Below are 17,521 nucleotides of genomic sequence, written 5' to 3'. Positions count from 1 at the left end.
TGTCTTGTGAGCCGGCCAGAAGGACACCAACCTGAAGGGGATTCGGATCCCCATGGTGAGCATTTCCGAGTGAAAGTGCTCCGTATCTCTACAGAGTGGGCACTGGAAGCAAATGCCGGCGCACATAGCCTGTCCCTGCAGGAGGAGAAACGTAAGCGGCACAAGTGAGGCCCTGGTGCTGCCGAGCGCCTGCCGTGCCCCGGGGGTGAGCAAATCCCGGGGGCGAGGGGACGGCTCCTACCTGGATGCAGCCCCTGTGGAACCAGGCGTGTTTGCACGCTGGGCACACCATGGTGCCGTAGGACTTTCTCTCCTCCACAAGGTCCAGGCAGATGAGGCAGATGGTGTTCTCCTCCGGAGCCGCCTCCACTGCCTGCTCTGGGCGGTGCTCCCAGCAGAAGGCCCTGGGGGCAAGAGGAAAGGGATGGGCGAGGTGAGAAGCGCTGGCTCCTTCCCCGGGGGGCGGCAAGGAGGGGAGACGAGGTGTGAAGGAGCCCCAGATCTTGTCTGGCTGTGGCTATGCCTGAGACTGGCTGTTCTGAAATGTCACTGCGGGTTCCTTCCCTGTTTGGCTGATGCTGGCAGGAAGAGGATTGAAAGCAAGCAGCCTCTCCTGTGGGGGCCAGCTGCCCTTACCTGTAGAGCCGAAAGAATTGGGTGACGCATCCACCCTCCACGGCACAGGGGAGATGGAAGCTGCGGTGGCAGCCTGTTTCCTGGCAGGAGATGGCGGCCCCGCTCTCGCCACAGACGAAGCAGTGCTGGAAAGAGCAGAGCAGCCCCCATCAGCGGCAGCCCCAGGGCCGCCGCGGCCAGCCCCACGCCTCCGGGCAGGGCGCAGGATGTGGCCGCTGCTGGGTCACACCCCGCAGATGCGCCTGTCGGACGAGGCTCCTGTGCTGGAGCCTCTGTGGAGCTGCTGGGAGCAAGACTCCTGCCCCAGAGCCGGCCGGAAGGGCTGGGATTTCTTTCTCGGATCCAGGCTAGGGTCCCGCAAACCGCTCCCGGCACAGATCTCCCCGGTCTTGTCAGGTGCTCACCTTCTGCGCTGCCTGCGCGATTGTACATCGAATATCCTCGGGGAGAAATCCCATGAGTCCTGCTTCCCTGCCCCCTCGCTGAAAAAGCCCGCTGGCAAAAAGCTGCAGCAGAGAAAAGAGGAGGAGCTGCTGAGGAGAGCGTGGCAGGGACTGCCTGTCGGCAAGCTGGAGGGAGCCCCGGCGTAACTCACCAGGCAAAACACGTGGGCACAGAGCCCTCGCTTCTCCAGTTTGGCCCCGCAGAGAGCCGGGTCAGCCTCTGCCCGGCGACACAGCAGGCATGCTGGAGGGGAGAGAGCAAACGCCACTGGGAATGAGCACCTCTGCGGGGCCGGGGGAAGCGTCCCTGAGGGATTGCCCCCAAGGGCCTGCTCTGCCCCTGCCGAGCTGGCTGACGGGCAGGGCTGGAGGCCTTGGAGAGGAAGGGGGCATTGCAGGCACGGGGGTCCCAGCAGGTGCCCACTGCCCAGCCTGGGCCCCGCTGGCTGAGGACAGGAGGGGCCCTGCCCCGGGGTGGTCGGGGAGCTCCTGCCTCCCCCTGCCACCGCTCTCGGCCCCACGCCGGCCGCCCCGACAAGCCCTCTGCTACGCCGCGGGAGGGCTACTTTGCTCTCACCCTGCTCCATCGAGTCGGGGGCCTTCTGCTTCCTTGCGGACATGGCGCACGTCAACGGTGAGCGTTTGGAGAGTCCCTGTCCCAGCAGCGCCGGGCGTCTCCTCCAAATGCTCCTCTGCTGACTCTGAGGGAGAAGCGGGGCGCGGGCGAGGGAGAAGCCAGAGGCGGGTGAGCTTGCAGCACAGGCCCAGCGCCCCGAGGCCTGGGGCCCCCCTCCTCCCTCGGCAGCCCCGCACCAGCCCCGCACCAGCCCCGTCCCTCCCCTGCCCTCTCCTCACCTCACCAGGTCGCACTGACGGGCGGCCTGTGCCCAGCGCTCCTTTTTGTGGGCTTGCCCCCGCGGGTCACAGTGGCCGCTGTGACATCAGCACCGCTGGCCCGCGTGCGCCCCGACTACGGGCAGGGACGCCCTCGGCCACCTGCCGCCCGCTCTGAGGCGGCCACCGCCTCACAGGGGTGGCTGCGAAGTGCCGAGGCGGGGGCCCGAGCCCTCGGCACCCACGTCACCGGGGCGTCACCGGGGCGGCTGAGGGAGCTGGGGCTGTTTAGTCTAGAGAAGAGGAGGCTGAGGGGAGACCTTGTCGCTCTCTACAGCTACCTGAAGGGGGGTTGTAGTGAGGTGGGTGCTGGTCTCTTCTGTCAGGTGGCCGGAGATAGGACGAGAGGCAATGGCCTCAAGTTGCGGCAAGGGAGATTTCGGTTAGATAGGCGCGTGATTTTGGGGGGCGAGCAGTGAGGGCCTGTCACGACCCAGACTGGACAGACCAGGGAGTCGTGTTTAATTTGAAATTCTCTCGGGCTAAATTAAGGCGAAGCAACACCAAACGATCGGTTAAAGATTTTATTCATGACAGAAGCCAACTGAACTGGGGAGGCGTGGTAGTAGGTGGCAGGGTTTCTCACAACAGGAACTGGCATAAGACTACTTCTGTAAACCGTGTAACCATATACGTCAATTGAGGGAATAAGGAGATCCCTGCCGTTGAGTCAGGAGGTTCAGAGCAGACCCCCTTGCTTTCCAGACTCCTCCTCAGAGAAGGGTCTAGGGGCGGCTGCATCTACTCTTAGTCTCAGACTTGGTCAACGGTTTCTATCTTGAAACGGATGAGGTGTAGGGACTTTGGCAAAGGAAAAGGAAAGAGAGAAGAAGACAGAGAGAGAAAAAGGAAGAGAGAAAGATTTCACCGGTCCTGGGTCTGTCCAGCGTTGGTTCAGTCAGCCGAGGTGTCTGGTCAGCCGAGGGGTCCAGTCCTGGTGGGCTTGTCCGGTGGACAAGTTTCCTCTTGTCCTATCGCAAGTTACTTGATGGAAGAGACCAGCACCCACCTCACTACAACCTCCTTTCAGGTAGTTGTAGAGAGCGATAAGGTCTCCCCTCAGCCTCCTTTTCTCCAGACTAAACAGCCCCAGCTCCCTCAGCCGCTCCTCGTAAGACTTGTGCTCCAGGCCCCTCACCAGCTTGGTTGCCCTTCTCTGGACACGCTCCAGCATCTCCATGTCTTTCCTGTAGTGAGGGGCCCAAAACTGAACACAGGACTCGAGGTGCGGCCTCACCAGTGCCGAGTACAGGGGAACAATCACCTCCCTGCTCATGCTGACCACACTATTTCTGATACAAGCCAGGATGCCGTTGGCCTTCTTGGCCACCTGGGCACACTGCTGGCTCGTATTCAGCCGGCTGTCAACCAGCAGCCCCAGGTCTTCTTCTGCCGGACAGCTTTCCAGCCACTCTTCCCCAAGCCTGTAGCGCTGCGTGGGGTTGTTGTGACCAAAGCGCAGGACCCGGCACTTGGCCTCGTTGAACCTCGTACAATTGGCCTCGGCCCATCGATCCAGCCTGTCCAGATCTCTCTGTAGAGCCTTCCTACCCTCAGGCAGACCAACCCTCCCTCCCAACTCGGTGTCGTCGGCAAACTTGCTGAGGGTGCACTCCATCCCCTCATGCAGATCGTTGATAAAGATATTAAACAGAAGCGGCCGCAGTACTGAGCCCTGGGGAACACCACATGCGACCCACATTTTCTCCTGCCTCCAGGGTTTGTCAGCTTTCTGTCAGCCACAGCTTTGCCGGATTCCCACTCGAGGTGACTGGAGGCAGTTTTGCTCCTGCCCCACTTGGCTTATGTAGTTTTGGGCTGTCCCCACTCGGGACATCTGGTATAACCCCTTGTTCCCACTCAAAACATAGCCCCGTGCCAGCTACCGTGAAGAAAATTAACTCTATCCCGGCCCAAACCAGCACCCTTCCCCTGTAAAAGAGAGGGGTTTGATGCCAGGGCAAACGACAATTTGCCGACTTGGCAGAGTACGGGTGCCCTGAGATGTCTCAGGAGAGGCAGGCTGGGCTAAAGCTTCTCTCCTCCTCCTCCTCCTCTCCGGGTTCTGTGGTCTAGCGGAGCAGCTGGGGCTTTGCCGCAAGGACACCCTGGGTCCTGGTCTGCTGTCCTGCAGGCAGCAGCACAAGCCAGGAATGACACTGTCTGCTCAGCACGCTCTGGGTGTTCTCCGTGGGAAGGACAGCATGGGACTGGGCTTGTTGTTCCAGCTTTATTAAAAAAAAATAATTTGTTAAAATACAGCTGTTTTCCAGAGGAGGATTTCACTTCTTCAGGGCTCAGCAGGGGCCAGCAGCACAGTGACTGCAGGCTCCATCCTGATCTTGGCATCTCTCTTATCGGGATGAAGATGGCCTCCGCTGCGAGAGTCCTGACCGAGAGTTCAGGGTCTTTTGCCAAGGGCAGAAGGGCTGCAAGAGAAGGAAGCAGAGCAGACATGACCCCCCCCCTGCCTGCAGAGACCCCCAGGAGTCCCCTCCAGACCATGGCACCCTGCCCAGGCCCCGTCCCCTGCCCCACCAGCCCCTCCTCGCCGTCGCAGGTCTCCCGCAGCTTCTGCCTGCTCAGGTTCCTCGGGTGCCATGCGGCAAGACCTTGCTGCCAATGCGGTGGTGGGGACTGGGGCCAGGCTGGCAGAAAAGGGACCCTGGGGACTGTGGCCCACCGATGAACCTGATGGCCACCTCTGGCAAGGTGGCTTGAGTGTCCCACAGGTACGGCAGGCTCTGCCAGAGGTCTTCTTCCACCCTCTTCTTGTCGTGCACTAACTAGAGAGAGCACAAGGGCGCAGGGACTGGTACGGACCCTCCCAAGTTGGCCGGACCAGTACCTCCTCCCAGTACCCCCTTCCCCCTGGCGACTCCTGTCTCCCAGCCAGAGCTGGGAGAGGTTCAGACAGCCGCAGGCAGTGGGGGCCCGGGCATGCTGAGACCCCCTCTTTCATATTGCTAGGGCCCATATGAGTCAGCATTTCCAAAGGGCCGTTTTTAAAGCCTGAAACCAAGGATTTTGGCCCTAAAACGGGGCTTTGGACCCTACAGCTGGGTCTTTGGATGCTCATTATATGCCTCGGACATTAAGGAAATGAGGCTTTGAGCCCTAAGTGAGGAGTTTGTACCTTAAAATGAGGGTTGGCACCCTACAATTGAAGTCTTTCAATCCTCGAATCAAAGCTTTGGACCCTAAGCCTGAGGCTTTGAGCCCTACAAGTGGGCTTTGGACCCTCCAAATGAGGGTTTGGACAGTCCAGATGCAGCTTGCACCCTAAAAATGCTTGTCTGGATCCTAAAAAAGAGGCTTTGGACCCTGAAAATGAGACTATGCAAACTAACCCTGAACTTCTGCACCCTAAAAGTGAAGGTTTTGGAAACTAAAATGAGGCTTTGGAAGGCAAAACTAAGAGTTTGGAAAGTAAAAATAAGGGTTTGGACTGTATAAATTTGGATTTAGACTCTACAAATGAGGCTGTGGTCCTTCCAGATCAGACTTTGGGGCTTAAAAATGATGCTCTGGGCCCTTAAAATGAGTCTCTGAACCTTAAAGATGGAGCTTGGAACTAATAAATTAGGTTTTGTCCTCCATATATGTGGGCCTGGACCTTAAAAATGACTGTTTGCACCCCCAGAATTTAAATTTATGCTTTTTGCCCTAACATTGAGGCTTGCATTATAAAAATAAGGGTTGACACTTGAAAAACTCAGGGTTGAATTTTAAAAATGATGCTTTGTAACGCACAAAATCGTACTTGTTCACTGTAGCTATCTCCATGGCAGGTTAAATTTCTCGCCGTCTATTCTGTGTTTTAGTTTCCTTCTCAGGCAAACCATGGTGACAAACAGTACCCAAAAGGCTCTGGTGCTTCCAGACAGTGGCTTGATGGCTTGCGTAACCTACCTGTAGCCCCATCCCACGGAACGTAGGAATGGTGTTACAAGTAAATAAGGTAGCGTCCTGCTTTAGGAAGAAAGTGTGTTGGACTTGAAAGCCTTGGGTAGGACAGGAGGAGCATGTCTTCTTGGGTCAGTGATGAGCGTTGGCATGTACTGTGTGATCTAGAGTTGATGTCTGTCGCCACTTGAGCTCTAGAATTACTCTGAGACCCAGGAAGCTCCGGTTTCCTTAGGCTGTGACCTAAGGGAGTCGAGATAAAGACAGTTTAACAAGTGCAGGGAATAAAAAAGGAAGCCAACTGATGTGACAGCAACCACCGACCACCTCTCACCAGCAGGCAGATGCCCAGCCATCTTGGTGCAATGGCTGCCTTGGAAAGACTCCCCCAGTCCCGGTTTTCTTGCTGAGCGTGACACTACGTGGTATGGATCCGTGGTACCCCTTCGGTCAGCTCGGGGCAGCTGTCTCTGCTGTGTCCCCTCCCAGCCAGCTCGCTGGGGCAGCAGAGTGAGAAACAGAGAAGACCTTGGTTCTGCATAAGCACTGCTCAGCAGTAGCTAAACATCGGTGTGCTGTCAATGCTGAAAACAGCACCGTGCAGGGTGCGATGACAGAAAAATTACCTGTATCCCAGCCAGGCCCGGTACAGAAACCCTTCTGTGCCCGCTCACGATTCTTATTCCTGTGAGAAACCCATGAAAAATAGGGCATTTGACTTATCGGGGAGAAATGTGAACACACTCCCGATCTCTGGCTGGCATCTCGCTTTACTTGCATGACCTAGAAGGTACACGCAAGTCTACGCGGTTTCTTCTGCACCTTGGGAAAGGGCTCTCTTGCCTCGATTTCCAGGGAGAAACTCCCCAAAGCGGCACCACAGAGGTATTCCTAAACCTCGCTAACTGAGAGCCCCCAGCAGCAAATTCTGCTGACTAACACCGGGCCCGACTCACCCTCCCTAGGAGGAAAACCGTAGATTAAGGGACGCCTGGAAAATAGGACACGAAAAAGAAGTTCCAGGTGTTCAAAGCTACATTCACATTATTAGGTCAGCCCAACAGTATAAGAACACAAGGCTGCCAGATTAAACACAGAAATCACATCAGTTTTTCCCTCGTTGCGTGTTTCTGCCGTGCAGACCTCATCAAGGTCTGGCCCTGCCAGCTGGACGTCCCCAGCTCCCCGTCAGCCGTATGATGCAACAGCCCATACGACAGGCGCCCGGAGCTCTATGACGTCACTGGGCGTCTCCGTGACGAGCCGAGGCCTCTCCCCAAGGCCACCTGGCAGCCGAGACCACAACCTCTCCTGCGCGATCGCTGCCTGCCCTCGCTCTTGCCGTGCTCTGCGACCGAGAGCTGCAGCGGCCGACAAGCTCATCTGCACCCAGTCCGATGGCGAAGATAGAGAAAGGTGAAGCGTTGCTGCTCCTCCCGGGGAGGTTTCATGCCGGGTCTCCGCCAGGGAAGCCCCTCGGCAACTCTCCTGCTCTTATAGTAGGCTCGGTAGCTGCCTCCGATGTGGACGGAGCCTGGGTGGGCACCTGGAGACCTCATCGCCCACGCGGCCCCATCATGGCCCAGTTCACCAGCCCGGGACCCAAGTACTCAATCCCCGGGACAACAGGTAAAACCACTGTCGCAAGCGGGGTGCACCACATCCGCTGCCTCCGGGGTCAAGCAGCCACGGCTCCGTTCCCCCTTGCTCCAAGCCTCCATGCTCTCAGCTGCAGCAAGGACGCAGGCGGGCCAGAGGAAGGCTCAGGCTGCTCCGGGGAAAGCCCGGGAAAAGAGCTGCCGGACTCTGCTGAGCACAGAGGTGGCCGTAGCAGCACAGGAGGAAGCTTCTTCTCTGTCTTTGCTCCGAACTTGCTGCTCCCACCTCATCCTTTGCTTCTTCTCTTCTTCTTCTTCTCCTCTGCTCTCTTCTCCTCTTCTTCTCCTCCTTCTTCATCTTCTCCTATTCTACTTCATCTTCTCTTCCTATTCTTCTCCCCCATTTTCATCTTCTCTTCTTCTCCTTCAACACCACCTTCTCCTTCACCACCTTCTTCTCCTTCACTTTCTTCTTCTCCTCCCCCATAATAGCAGTAAGGTTTCAATTTCTTTCCCACTGGGCTGCGGGAAAGCAAAACGTGACAGAGGCGATCTTTACATTTCCTTTAAGTTAGCGTAGCAACGGTTTGGGGATTTAATACTTCATAACAATTGCATTTTGGTGGTATTCTGATTAATCGCACAGTGCCTACACTGTTCTTGCCGGAAGTCATTGTACCATTGTATTGGCCTGCCGGTATCATTCTTGGAGGACAAAAACCACACAGGAAGGGAAATTCTTGTGGCCGGCAACTCCAGCTACTCCACTTAGAAACTAGCTTTAAATATGGAGTTGCAGGCAGGTGTCCTTTCACAGGCTTTTCTTCCTAGGTTACCTGGTTCACAATCCCACCAAAACCAAAGCCCCTGCGTACACTTTCCAAAGGGCCAAAGCTCCTGGCACAGACAGTTGCTCTCCGGGCCCTCGGTACTACGTCCAGCCCTCCATCACCAGGAACGGGAAGTACGTGGCTCCGGCACAGCACATGGGCGGACTTCCCAAGATAACGACCGAGGTCACCCCTGGACCAAGTGAGTACCGTTTCTCCAGCACTTCTTCCAGGCGACACAAGCAGCACGCCTGCCTTTTTGCCCTGTGCTACCGGGGCACAAAACCATCAGCTCGCGTCCCGAAGGAGCTTCAGAGGTTTCCAGGCAGAAGGCAAACGTGGCTGAGCACCTCCTCCTGACCTTTCCTCTTTGGCTTGAGGAAGAGAGCCCAGCTTCCCTGCTTTTCTCTGCTTCTCCCTAGGTGACTACTCCACCGACAAGGCCAACCAACACCTCTACAAATGCGCGCCGGTGCCGTCCATGGCCTTCCGGCACAAGGCCATCAAAACCAATGAAACTCCAGGTAAGGGAACTCGGGGAAATACACACGCTTGCAGCCCAGCCCGCGTGTCCTCCAGGGAAAACCTGCCGGGCAGCTTTTTTGACAGGCCTAGCGAAAAGCCTACACAGCAGGGCGCAAGAGTCTCTTGACGAGCTTGCTTGACGTCCCGGAGCACCAGCTTCTCCCATCCCACAAAAGAACCGGCAACTCGGGCTTGGAGCTGCCGACACACGCCACGTGTGACAAAAGACGGAGGCGTTGGGAGAGGGGCGAGACATCCTTCAAGCTCCTCGCAGCAGGCTTGGCAGGCTGCTTCTCTCCCACCCAGGCGCTGCTCCTCTCCCTGCCGGACTCACACACGCTCTCTTCCCATTCCCCTTCCAGGTCCTGGCACCTACACCCTGCCCAGGCTGGTGGGACCCAACACAGCCTACACCCACGCCAGCCCCTGCTACTCCATGAAAGGGAAGAGTAAGCACAACGGCTTTGCTGAAGACCTCGCCAAGGTGAGCTACGCTTCTCTGCTGTCTCGCAGCTGCTCTCCTCAGGGCCGGAGGGCTCTGACTCCTGCTGCAGCCTCTCTTCACGCCCACTTCCCTGCACCAGCAGCAAAACCCAAGGAGCCATGGGTCCCGTGGCTCTCCTGCTGCCAACAGCAACGCCGACACCCGCAGTCCCTCGCTTTCCAACACTAACAGTTTTGGTGGGGCAAAACTCATCGGCAGTAATGGGAATCTCCCTCTCCTCTGCGAAATCTGCCTCTGCAGGGGAACAGGAGGGGCCCTTGTTCCAATCGCTCCGTGCCTCTCACGCCACTTCTCTGGCCAGCCAGCTCAACTAGCGCAGCCCGCGTGGGCACCCGGCAAGAATCAACTTTTGTTGTTCTTGTTTGCTGCCTTTTGTACCCAACAACCTCCCTGCCTCTCTTACAGACGCCAGGTCCTGCTGCATTCCCCAAGGTGGAAGTGGACACCTACAGGAAAAGGGCTCCCGTGTACACGATGGGAAGCAAAAGTGGAATTGGAGGTGACAAAACAGTGAAGCCAGGACCGGCAGACTACTGCCTGGGAAAGGTAAGGCAGCCTGCCCAAATCTCCTCCCCTGCTTTGCAACAACCAGCCCTTAAGCATCTCCCCCTTCCAACGGGGCTTCTCAGAACTCCAGACCACCTTACTGGAGCGACAAACCGCAGGACAGCAGGCCTGCTCCCTTGCCTTGGCCCAAAGCCGAGCAGAGTGAGGCCAAAGAACACATCTTTGCCTCTGCACTAGCTCAGGTGCTCAATGGTGACACATGCTCGCACATTACAAGCTCTTCAGGAGGACACACTGCTGCAGAAGGCACAAGCAGAGCCAAGGGCAGACCCTTCTCACGCAGGGGGGATCAGCTGGGAGGGCAGGGGTGTCTAGCAAAGTCTGGCTGGAGCTAGAAGGGCTCTGGACTTGGAGCAAGTGCCAGTGCCAGCTCAGCTCCAGCCATGAGCTTGCCCTGCCAGACGGAGCGGGCACGTCACTCCATTTTGCGTCAAACTCAAGCTCTTTGCTTTGAGCGGCCTCCTGAAGACAATCGAGGGATGGATTTTACCTGCCCCTAAACTCTTTTTTTTTTCTCTTGCCTTTATATGCCTCTCCAAAAAGGGAGAAATGCCAATCAGTAACAGCAGCAGACCCTTAGAAATGTCCTGATCACACAGGAGGTTTCCATCAGGTGTGCCACTGGCACAGGGGGAGTTAGCTGAAAGTGCCCGGGCGCGCACACAGCAATGCACGGCAAACGGCAAATGCACGGCCATCAACTTGTTATGCCAGACGGCCTTCGCCGAAGACAAAAGTCTTCTTGCGAACAAGGCACCACGGTCACCTTTTTTTCTTCTCGCTTTTCCCCTTCCAGGTGACGCTGATCAAGCCCCAGGCCCCTGCTCCCACTTTTGGACTCCGCCATTCCCTCTACACAACCCCTCTACTATCTCTGCAATAAAACGACATACCCCCAAAGGTCTAGTCTGTTCACCTTCAGCTGTGGCGAGAGGGGGTGCGCGAGGGTGAGGACGATGGGCCGTCCCCATTTTGTGTCTATGCCTCAGCCAGACATTGCAAGATGAGGTCGAGGGGAGAGCAGCGAGATCAACAGCGCAAGCAAGGCAGAGGGCTCTGACAGCACCGTTTCACCTGACCGCAGCTAAACGCTGCCCCGTGAAAGCAGTCCGGCCCTTCCCCACACACTCTCACCCCACGGCCGAGCGTCCCGCAGGCACAGGCTTGCCCCCGAGGACACAGCCCACCTCGGCACCCCAATTTCAGTGCACGCGGGCGGCTTCTCTCCAGGGTGCAGCCAGAAACACAGCCGCTCGGCGTGACCTCTCGCCATGGGCTGAATAGCACAGGCGAGTCCCCAGAACGACGACAGTTGGGGAGAAGGAGTCCAACAGACATGATGACGGTTGCGTCCTCCGGGTCACCTTATAAAAGTGCACGTTCTTGCTCAGGGCCCAGGAAAGACTCCTGTGCTGCCCCGCTTGCCAATGGCCAGAGGGAGGGGACAACTCAATCATCAATGGAGACAGAGTAAATGGAGCTGATGGAGGAGACAAAAATCGCAGAAGGAGGGGTGGAGGTTAGCGGGAGCACAGAAGACCATGCCTGACTGCAAGGAGGTGTTGGCCACCGTGGCCAGGAAAATGCCGATTCATGGCCCAGCTGCCGGCGGGATCTGGCCCTCGCCAGGGCTGCATGGTGCAGCAGCCTGCAGACGGGCACGTCGTGATGAGACGACGTCGGCGCCGGGAGTCAGCGCTCTGCTTCCATGAGAGAAGCCAAGCAGGAGAGTCGCAGGATGCGGCAGCAGACGACGACGGCTCCGTCCCCTCTGGGGAAGTTGGACAGAAGCCTGCGCAGGCTGGGAGAGCTGCAGCAGGTGTCCGGGGAGAGCAAGTGGCCCGGGAAGAGGGACGCAGCCGGGGTGCGGATCATCAGGGAGAGCAGCAAGAGAGGAACCTGCAGCCCAAGGTGACGGCTGCATCCCAGGAGCACGGCTGTTTGACGCAGCCCATGCCAAGGCATCCTGCCTGCTGGGGGGGTTCATAAGCGTGAGCAATACTCGCTCGCTCCATCAGACTGCACGGCATGGTGATGGTGACACAGCGATGGTGATGGTGACAGTGACACAGTGATGGTGACACGGCGACGGTGATAGTGACACAGTGATGGTGACACGGTGACACAGTAATGGTGACAAGGGGACTGTTGCGTTAAAGCGTAACAAAGTTTGGCAGAAAATAAACCCCCGTGCATTCCAGCTTGTCCTCAGATATCAGAGGGGCTGGGGGCGGCCAGGCTTAGATTCTGAGTGATGCCCAATTCAGCACTCTAAGTCCGGTCACGTTCGATTTATTGAACTATCACGATTACAGATGCACTAATAGTGCACTGTCCTTTCAATTTAGTCACGTTCAGCGAGCTATCACGGCTAGATTTTAATGAATAGTACAGTTTATTAAAGCAACAGGAGTACAGGTTCTTTTGGATTGCCGGTGATACGTACACTGTCTGCAAAGCACGTGCAAATAATAAGGCAGTCGACTACAAGGACACTAAATTATGGAAAAACTCTACAGAGATTTCTGAGTTTCCTGGGGAAGTACTCGGTATAACTGAGGGTCCGAATCTCACCCAGTAGGCATCTCATTGGGGGGGTGGAGGGGAGAAGAGATGTTCAGCCCCTCGACTGATCCCAGAAGTCAGTGATGTCCTCCCGACTTGTCTACGATGGTATTGTATTGGGTCTGGCTGAGATGGAGTTAATACTCCCCATGGCAGCCCTCATAGCACTGTGCTCTGCATCAGTAGCTAGAAAGGTGTTGATAGCACACCAGTGTTTTGGCTACAGCTGAGCAATGCTGGCACAGCATCAAGGCTGTCTCTCCAACATTTTTGCCCCCCCTCAATGGCAGGCTGGGGCAGGGCAAGATCTTGGGAGGGGACATAACCAGGACAGCTGACCTAAACTAACCAAACAGATATTCCATACCATATGACGTCAGCTCAGATATAAAAGCTAAGTAAAGGGAGACGGAAGAGGGGGGGGGCATTTTGTCTTCCGGAGCAACCACTACGCGTACTGAAGCCCTGCTTCCCGAGAAGTGGCTAGACATCGCCTGCTGATGGGAAGTAGAGAATAACATCATTTGTTTTTTTCCTTTGCTTACGCGCGCGCAACCTTTGCTATCACTTTATTAAACTGTCCTTATCTTGACCCACGAGCCTTTTGTTATATTTTCTCCCCCCATCCAGCTGAGGAGGGGGAGTGATAGAGCGGCTTTGGTGGGCACCTGGCATCCAACCAGGGTCAACCCACCACAGTCCTTTTTGGCGCCCAACGTGGGGCAAGACAACGGCAGTTTTGCATTAAGTGTTCTATAGCTAGCTATTAAGTGGCAAGCTCCTGTGCAGGTCACGGAGCTTGTTAGCTGCTTGCTTATCTCTAGCTTGCTGAGTTTGGGAACATGTTAATGCAAATAATGGCTGCGTGCTTTGTCCTGGCACTGATGGCTTTGTTTTGCTGTGGTAGCTATCTTGTGGGGAGAATGAAGGAACGCGGGAACGTGCTAATACAAATAATGTCTATGTGCTTTGTCCTGGCACTGATGGCTTTCCTGTGTTGTGGGAGCTATCTTGTGGAGGAGATGAGGGAACACATCTCCCTCTCCCTACCAGGCATTGATGTGAATGGTTTTATTATGCAGGCTCCCGAGGTCCTTGTTCACCCTTATGTAAGCTGTTTAATACTAATAATTAATACTGGTGGCATATTATGGGTATTGTGGAATCTGGTCTCGTCCTGGTATAAGAGAAGGCAAGTTTTAGGTGAGGCAATACTTAAATGTGCCCTCAAGCGACCAGTGCCTGGGTGGCAGGGTATATGGAAGGATTTGGGCAGATTCCTAGGACGGTTATCACCTCCCATAATCTGGGATTTTACATCTGAACAGGCAAGTAACCCTGGCAAACTGACGCGCCACCTGATAGAAGGGTGCCTTGCCTATCCCAATGAAAACCAGCAGCTTCTCGCACTGTACTGGGGCCTGGCCTATGCCTACCGAGCCATAGTTCAACACTGTCAGAGGACCATGGTTGAGGCAGGGACCCAGACTGCATCTGAGGACACCATGCTCGAGATAGGGACCCAAACAACAACAACTACAGTAATTGCCCCAGTAGTGAAAAGGAAGCAGTGGACAAGGAGATCAACGGGTCCATACCATCGATTAGTGAGAGAAGAAGAAGAAGAAGAGGAAAGGCTTGATCTAGAAGCTGGTCCTTCGGTAAGGAAATTGGAGGAAGGAGTGAGGGAACTTAAACAGGAAGCGGAAACTACCCGGTCCCTGACGTCCTCAGAACTTCGGGACTTGCGGAAAGATTACAGCCGCCAGCCAGGTGAGCGGATTGCTGCCTGGCTGCTCCGATGCTGGGATAATGGGGCTGATAGTCAGCAACTGGAAGGCAAGGAAGCCCAACAGCTGGGATCCCTCGCTAGAAACCGGGGAATTGAAAGAGGAATTGGAAAAGAGGCAGCAGTTTGCAGTCTCTGGAGCCGGCTTCTCTCAAGTGTGAGGGCAAGATATCCATTCAAGGAAGATCTTGTGAATTCCTCAGAAAAGTGGACTACCGCAGATGAAGGCATCCAGTACCTGAGAGAGTTAGCAGTGGTGGAAGTCATCTACAGTGATCTAGATGATGAGGAAGTCTCCAAAGATCCAGAGGATGTCCTGTGCACACGGGCCATGTGGCGAAAGGTGATTCAAGGTGCCCCAGCATCGTATTCTAACAGCTTGGCAGCAATGTATTGTCCAGATATGGAAACACCAACTGTGGAGAAAGTGTCGTCTTGGCTCCAAAACTTTGAGGAAAATCTCTGTGTTTCCTCATCCCTACAGGACAGTGCCTTGGCTGTTAGGGATGCTCCAAGAAATCAGTCCTCTCCTGCCCCAGTCAGAGGGAAAGGGAGCCTAAGGCGTATGCCACGTGGTACACTCTGGTTCTTCCTGCGTGACCAAGGGGAGGACATGAGGAAGTGGGATGGTGAACCCACCTTTAAGCTGGAAGCCCGAGTGCGTGAACTGAGAGGGAAGACAGCTGTTAAGAAGGGGTCACCCAAGAAGAAGGCTGTCAGCGTAGTTGCTGTAGAGGCCCAAGAAAGCACTCAGCGATCCTCCAGGCATAGAAGAACTGAAACTACCTCCCTTGATTCTGGTGAGGGGACTTCTGGTCTGGTACCGCAAGGATCGGACAGTGAATATTCTGATGAGGAACAGCAATAGAGGGTCCCTGCCTTCGGCCAGGAGGAGGAAAGGGATGACCGGATATACTGGACTGTGTGGATTCGATGGCCTGGCACATCAGACCCACAGAAGTATAAGGCTTTGGTAGACACTGGTGCACAGTGTACACTGATGCCATCAGGATACAGGGGCACGGAACCCATCTGGATCTCTGGAGTGACAGGGGGATGCCAAGAATTGACTATACTGGAGGCTGAAGTGAGCTTGACAGGGGACAAGTGGGAAAAGCACCCCATTGTGACCGGCCCAGAGGCCCCTTGTATCCTTGGCATTGACTACCTCAAGAGAGGGTACTTCAAGGACCCAAAGGGGTACCGATGGGCTTTTGGTGTAGCCACTGTAAATGCAGAGAAGATCAAACAGCTATCTACTCTGCCTGGCCTCTCGGAAGATCCCTTCATTGTGGGATTGTTGCAAGTTGAAGAACAACAGGTGCCAATCGCTACCAGGACGGTGCACCGTCGGCAATATCGGACAAACCGAGACTCCCTGGCTCCCATCCATGAGCTGATTCATCACCTAGAGAGCCAAGGAGTCATCAGCAAGACTCATTCACCTTTTAATAGTCCTATATGGCCAGTGCAAAAGTCTGATGGAGGGTGGAGGTTAACAGTAGATTATCGCGGCCTGAATGAAGTGACACCGCCACTGAGTGCTGCTGTACCAGACATGTTAGAGCTCCAATATGAACTGGCATCAAAGGCAGCCACGTGGTATGCTACAATTGATATTGCCAATGCATTTTTCTCCATTCCTTTGGCAGCAGAGTGCAGGCCACAGTTTGCTTTCACATGGAGAGGCGTCCAATACACCTGGAATCGACTGCCCCAGGGGTGGAAGCACAGTCCTACCATTTGTCACGGATTAATCCAAACAGCACTGGAACAAGGCGAAGCCCCTGAACATTTACAATACATAGATGACATCATCGTGTGGGGCAATGAGGCAGAAGAAGTGTTTGAGAAGGGGAAAAGAATAATTCAGATTCTTCTGAAAGCTGGTTTCGCCATAAAGAAAAGCAAGGTCAAGGGACCTGCACAGGAGATTCAGTTCTTGGGAATAAAATGGCAGGATGGACGCCGTCATGTCCCTATGGAGGTGGTTAACAAGATAGCATCTATGTCTCCACCAGCTAACAAGAAAGAAACACAAGCTTTCCTAGGCCTTGTGGGGTTCTGGAGAATGCATATTCCAGGTTACAGTCAGCTTGTGAGCCCTCTCTATCGAGTAACGCGGAAAAAGAACTATTTTGAATGGGGCCCTGAACAACAACAAGCCTTTGAGCATATCAGACAAGAAATAGCTCGTGCAGTAGCTCTTGGGCCTGTCCGGACAGGACCAGATGTGCAAAATATACTCTACACTGCAGCTGGGGATCACGGTCTCACCTGGAGCCTGTGGCAGAAAACACCAGGAGAAACCCGAGGTCGACCATTAGGGTTTTGGAGCCGGGGGTACCGAGGATCAGAAGCCCACTACACCCCGACTGAAAAAGAGATACTAGCAGCATATGAGGGGGTTCGAGCCGCTTCAGAAGTTGTTGGTACAGAAGCATATCTCCTCTTGGCACCACGATTGCCCGTGCTACACTGGATGTTCAAAGGAAACATCCCCTCTACACATCATGCAACCAGCGCTACATGGAGTAAGTGGATAGCATTGATCACGCAACGGGCTCGACTGGGGAAATCTAACCGCCCAGGAATTCTGGAAGAGATCATGGACTGGCCAGAAGGCAGAGATTTTGGAGCATCACCTGAGGAGGTGGCTCGTGCCCAAGAGGCACCACCATATAATGAGTTACCAGAAGACGAAAGGTGTTATGCTTTGTTTACTGATGGATCCTGTCGTGTGGTAGGGAACCATCGGAAGTGGAAAGCTGCTGTGTGGAGTCCCACACGCCAAGTCGTTGAGGCCACTGAAGGAGAAGGCGAGTCAAGTCAGTTTGCAGAAGTGAAAGCCATCCAACTAGCCCTAAACATTGCTGAACGAGAAAAATGGCCGGTACTCTACCTCTATACTGACTCCTGGATGGTGGCTAATGCCCTATGGGGGTGGCTACAGCAGTGGAAGAAGACCAATTGGCAACGCAGAGGTAAACCCATCTGGGCAGCAGCATTGTGGCAGGACATTGCTGCCCGTGTAGAACACATAACTCTAAGGGTACGTCATGTAGATGCTCACGTGCCCAAAAGCCGTGCCACTGAAGAACATCGAAATAATGAACAGGTAGACAAGGCTGCCAAAATAGAAATAGCTCAGGTGGACCTGGACTGGGAGCGTAAAGGTGAGCTATTTGTAGCTCGATGGGCCCATGAGACATCGGGACATCTAGGGAGAGATGCAACATATAGGCGGGCTCGTGATCGAGGGG

The 17,521-nt window shown here is 55.1% G+C and overlaps 1 protein-coding gene and 1 non-coding gene across 3 annotated transcripts; both read left to right on the top strand.

The window, feature by feature from the left end:
* The first annotated feature begins 5,668 nt into the window (after window positions 1-5,668).
* LOC138681801 (ciliary microtubule associated protein 1A-like) lies at window positions 5,669-10,795 on the top strand. 2 transcript variants are annotated; one of them, XM_069769715.1, is made up of 6 exons: window positions 5,669-7,508; window positions 8,309-8,509; window positions 8,730-8,831; window positions 9,195-9,316; window positions 9,743-9,883; window positions 10,701-10,795. In XM_069769715.1, exons 1-6 carry the CDS (start codon window positions 7,277-7,279, stop codon window positions 10,785-10,787), a joined length of 885 nt encoding a protein of 294 aa, XP_069625816.1. In that variant the 5' UTR covers window positions 5,669-7,276; the 3' UTR covers window positions 10,788-10,795. The 2 variants fall into 2 exon arrangements, with proteins under 2 accessions (XP_069625816.1, XP_069625815.1); XM_069769714.1 differs by lacking the exon at window positions 10,701-10,795 and having other exon boundaries at window positions 5,684-7,508; window positions 9,743-10,314.
* On the top strand, window positions 6,010-6,094 carry LOC138681854 (small nucleolar RNA SNORD45). The gene has a single exon (XR_011322054.1). It is a non-coding gene; the product is annotated as a small nucleolar RNA SNORD45 (small nucleolar RNA).
* Window positions 10,796-17,521: the final 6,726 nt, after the last annotated feature.

This window comes from Haliaeetus albicilla, chromosome 24 (assembly GCF_947461875.1).
Source record: "Haliaeetus albicilla chromosome 24, bHalAlb1.1, whole genome shotgun sequence".
NCBI classification, from domain to species: Eukaryota; Metazoa; Chordata; class Aves; order Accipitriformes; family Accipitridae; genus Haliaeetus; species Haliaeetus albicilla.
This window is presented reverse-complemented; position numbering and strand designations above follow the sequence as displayed.

What these genes read in the sequence shown, in the direction of transcription:
- LOC138681801 (XM_069769714.1), top strand. Translation starts at nt 7,277, where the DNA reads ATGGCGAAGATAGAGAAAGGTGAAGCGTTGCTGCTCCTCCCGGGGAGG. An exon ending in CGAGGTCACCCCTGGACCAA is followed by an intron (nt 8,510 to 8,729) that starts GTGAGTACCGTT and finishes GCTTCTCCCTAG; the next exon opens with GTGACTACTCCACCGACAAG. An exon ending in TTGCTGAAGACCTCGCCAAG is followed by an intron (nt 9,317 to 9,742) that starts GTGAGCTACGCT and finishes CCTCTCTTACAG; the next exon opens with ACGCCAGGTCCTGCTGCATT.